This window comes from Berghia stephanieae, chromosome 11 (assembly GCF_034508935.2).
Source record: "Berghia stephanieae isolate SIO BIC M18660-M18661 chromosome 11, UCSD_Bste_1.3, whole genome shotgun sequence".
Classification (NCBI taxonomy): Eukaryota; Metazoa; Mollusca; class Gastropoda; order Nudibranchia; family Aeolidiidae; genus Berghia; species Berghia stephanieae.
The window spans coordinates 44,198,533-44,201,032 of NC_088370.1; the positions used below are offsets into that span (position 1 = coordinate 44,198,533).

General features: G+C 40.0%; 1 protein-coding gene and 1 long non-coding RNA gene across 2 annotated transcripts in view; both read left to right on the top strand.

The window, feature by feature from the left end:
- LOC144956444 (uncharacterized) overlaps nt 1-2,500 on the top strand; it is a 150,384-nt gene that overhangs the window by 119,401 nt on the left and 28,483 nt on the right. The window lies entirely within an intron of this gene.
- Nucleotides 1-2,500, top strand: part of LOC144957103 (uncharacterized) — a 14,161-nt gene that overhangs the window by 4,109 nt on the left and 7,552 nt on the right. The window contains exon 3 of the mRNA XM_078888070.1: nt 66-230. Coding sequence (XP_078744196.1) covers nt 66-230 — 165 coding nt within the window. The remainder of the gene's footprint in view (nt 1-65; nt 231-2,500) is intronic.

Below are 2,500 nucleotides of genomic sequence, written 5' to 3' on the forward strand. Positions count from 1 at the left end.
CAGGCTAAAATACAATAACAGAGAGCTGAGTGACATCATCTTCGTTCCTTTTATTCTGCCGCCAGATCTACTGTGGGACGACGGAGAATCCATGGGCGTGGGTCCGAACCTCAACCCTACAGAGGACTGTCCAGTATTCAAACAAGACGGAAATGGTGTTTGGACTGTTGAGTACAGGACGTGTGGAGACAAATTTTATTTCAAGTGTCAAACACCGGTACAGTGCTTGGGTGAGTCTTGTGATGAATGCATGCGTTTGTCAATCGCTGCTCTCCCTTGATTTCAGACATACGGCCTGCTGGGGAAATAAATGTAGCATCGTGAAGCGCATTGCGCATGGTTAATCAGTGCGGCTGTGTGGTCTAGTGCTACGACACTCCCTACCAGATCGGCCACGACATGTCTATTCCACACGTACCATATGGGATGAACTGGATGAAGAAAATAACACGACATGACATAGAATAACATAACATAACGTAGGATCACATAACATAACGTAGGATAACATAACATAACGTAGGATAACATAACATAGAAAAACGTAACACAACATAGAATAACATAACATAACGTAGAAAACATAACATAACGTAGAATAACATAACATAGAAAAACATAACACAACATAGAATAACAGAACATAACATAGAATAACATAATATAGAAAAAGGTACTACAGCATAGAATAACACAACATAACATAGAATAACATAACATAACATAGAATAACATAACATAACATAGAATAACATAACGTAGAAAAGCATTTCATAGAATACATAAGATAACATCGAATAACATAACATAACATAGAAGAACATAACATAACATGGCATAGAATAATATAACAAATCTTAATATAGCAGGATAACATAACATAACATAGAAGAACATAACATAACATGGCATAGAATAACATAACAAATCCTAATATAGCAGGATAACATAACATAACATAGAAGAACATAACATAAACATAACATTACTACAATGGCTATAGGCTGAGACAGCCTGAATAACTTAAACGTAAATTTACTAAAACTGATTGAAAATGAAAGTTGATTCCAGACTACGTAATTCTAAGGATGTTGAAGTATCCTTGAGTCCTGGTGAGTGTAAATTGTTGATAGTTAAAGTGAATGAGAACGACTACAATTTTTGCCCCCCCCCCCCCCCAATTAAAGTATCCAGGAGTGCTTAGGTTAGATTTTATTCTGTAAATAGAGCTTTTATATAGCGCAATATCCGCTAAGCGTGCTCAAAGCCCTTTACAAGAGGTCCATAGCTAACGCCAACACTTAACATGTAGGACGAGGCAAAACCCTTATTTGGCGATACTACATTACTTTTTCCCGACAGAGACAACGCTGTTAACGGCCAGGTACTCATTTTACACCTGGGTACGGTTAGATAATGTGAGTAAAGAGCATTTTCCAAGGACTCAACTATGCATCGTTCTGAGCAGGATTCGAACCCTAGACTTTCCGATCCGAAAGCAAGCGTCACACTAGACCACATAGCCGCACAAGAGAAAATGCCTTTTATATGAAGACCATAAAGTGAGTTATACATTTTGAAAATAATAAAATTCCTTTTATTCATCCCCAAAGGGAAAATTGTTTCTAGAGTCTATTCCAAGGGAAGACTAGAATTACCTAGGCGTGAGCCGCAATGCAGCGCCGCGAATTGAGCTAGGGCGAGATGACTTGCTCAATGCCACACAGCAGAGCGGCGGGTGATCGAACTCGGTACCTTTCTGGTACAAAGTAAAGACCGTAGCACTGAGCCGCATTGCCCCTAATCTTAGGTGCAACTGTATCTCGATGGGAGCGACATGTTTTCATGTTTTCGTCCAACTTTGTCATTGATCACGTGATGTGTGACATTTGGTGATAAGTTTATCATTTCTCCTTAAGAGCCATCAGGCTCGTGGAGACGGAGTTTATCCCGGTTTCTATAGCGTGAATCGGAAAATAGCAATTCTGGTTACCCTAAATTTATCTCAAAGTATTTCCCGCCAGATCTAGAAGATCCAGCTACCCAATCACTGCTGGGTGGACATGGAAAAGGGGAGGGGGGGGGGGGGCGTCAGGAGGGGTCGTCATAAACAAAATCTCGACTGCACCCGAGATTGATCTCGGTTCCTTGGATTGTGAAGCGAGTGCTCTACCAACTGAGCTATCGGAACCTCCGACGAGTTTAAACACTCTTTGTTTTATTTTTTATGACAGTTGTCAACATCCCCAGGGGGCAAGCTGAACAAAATGACCTATTGTGATGTCGGTTATAATATTTCAAAACTGTGAACACTTTTCAAGATGTGGGTAATTTTGAGCTCATTAGTTTTATCACGTGACCAATGATTGAAGCCGACGTGCACTTATTCGCAGGTCTGAAAACCCAATTCCTTATGGCTCCATTGTTGTAATGGAAATCTTAAAAATTGACGCAAAATATTGTCCATTACAACAATGTTAAACTAGGCCCATAAGTGGGT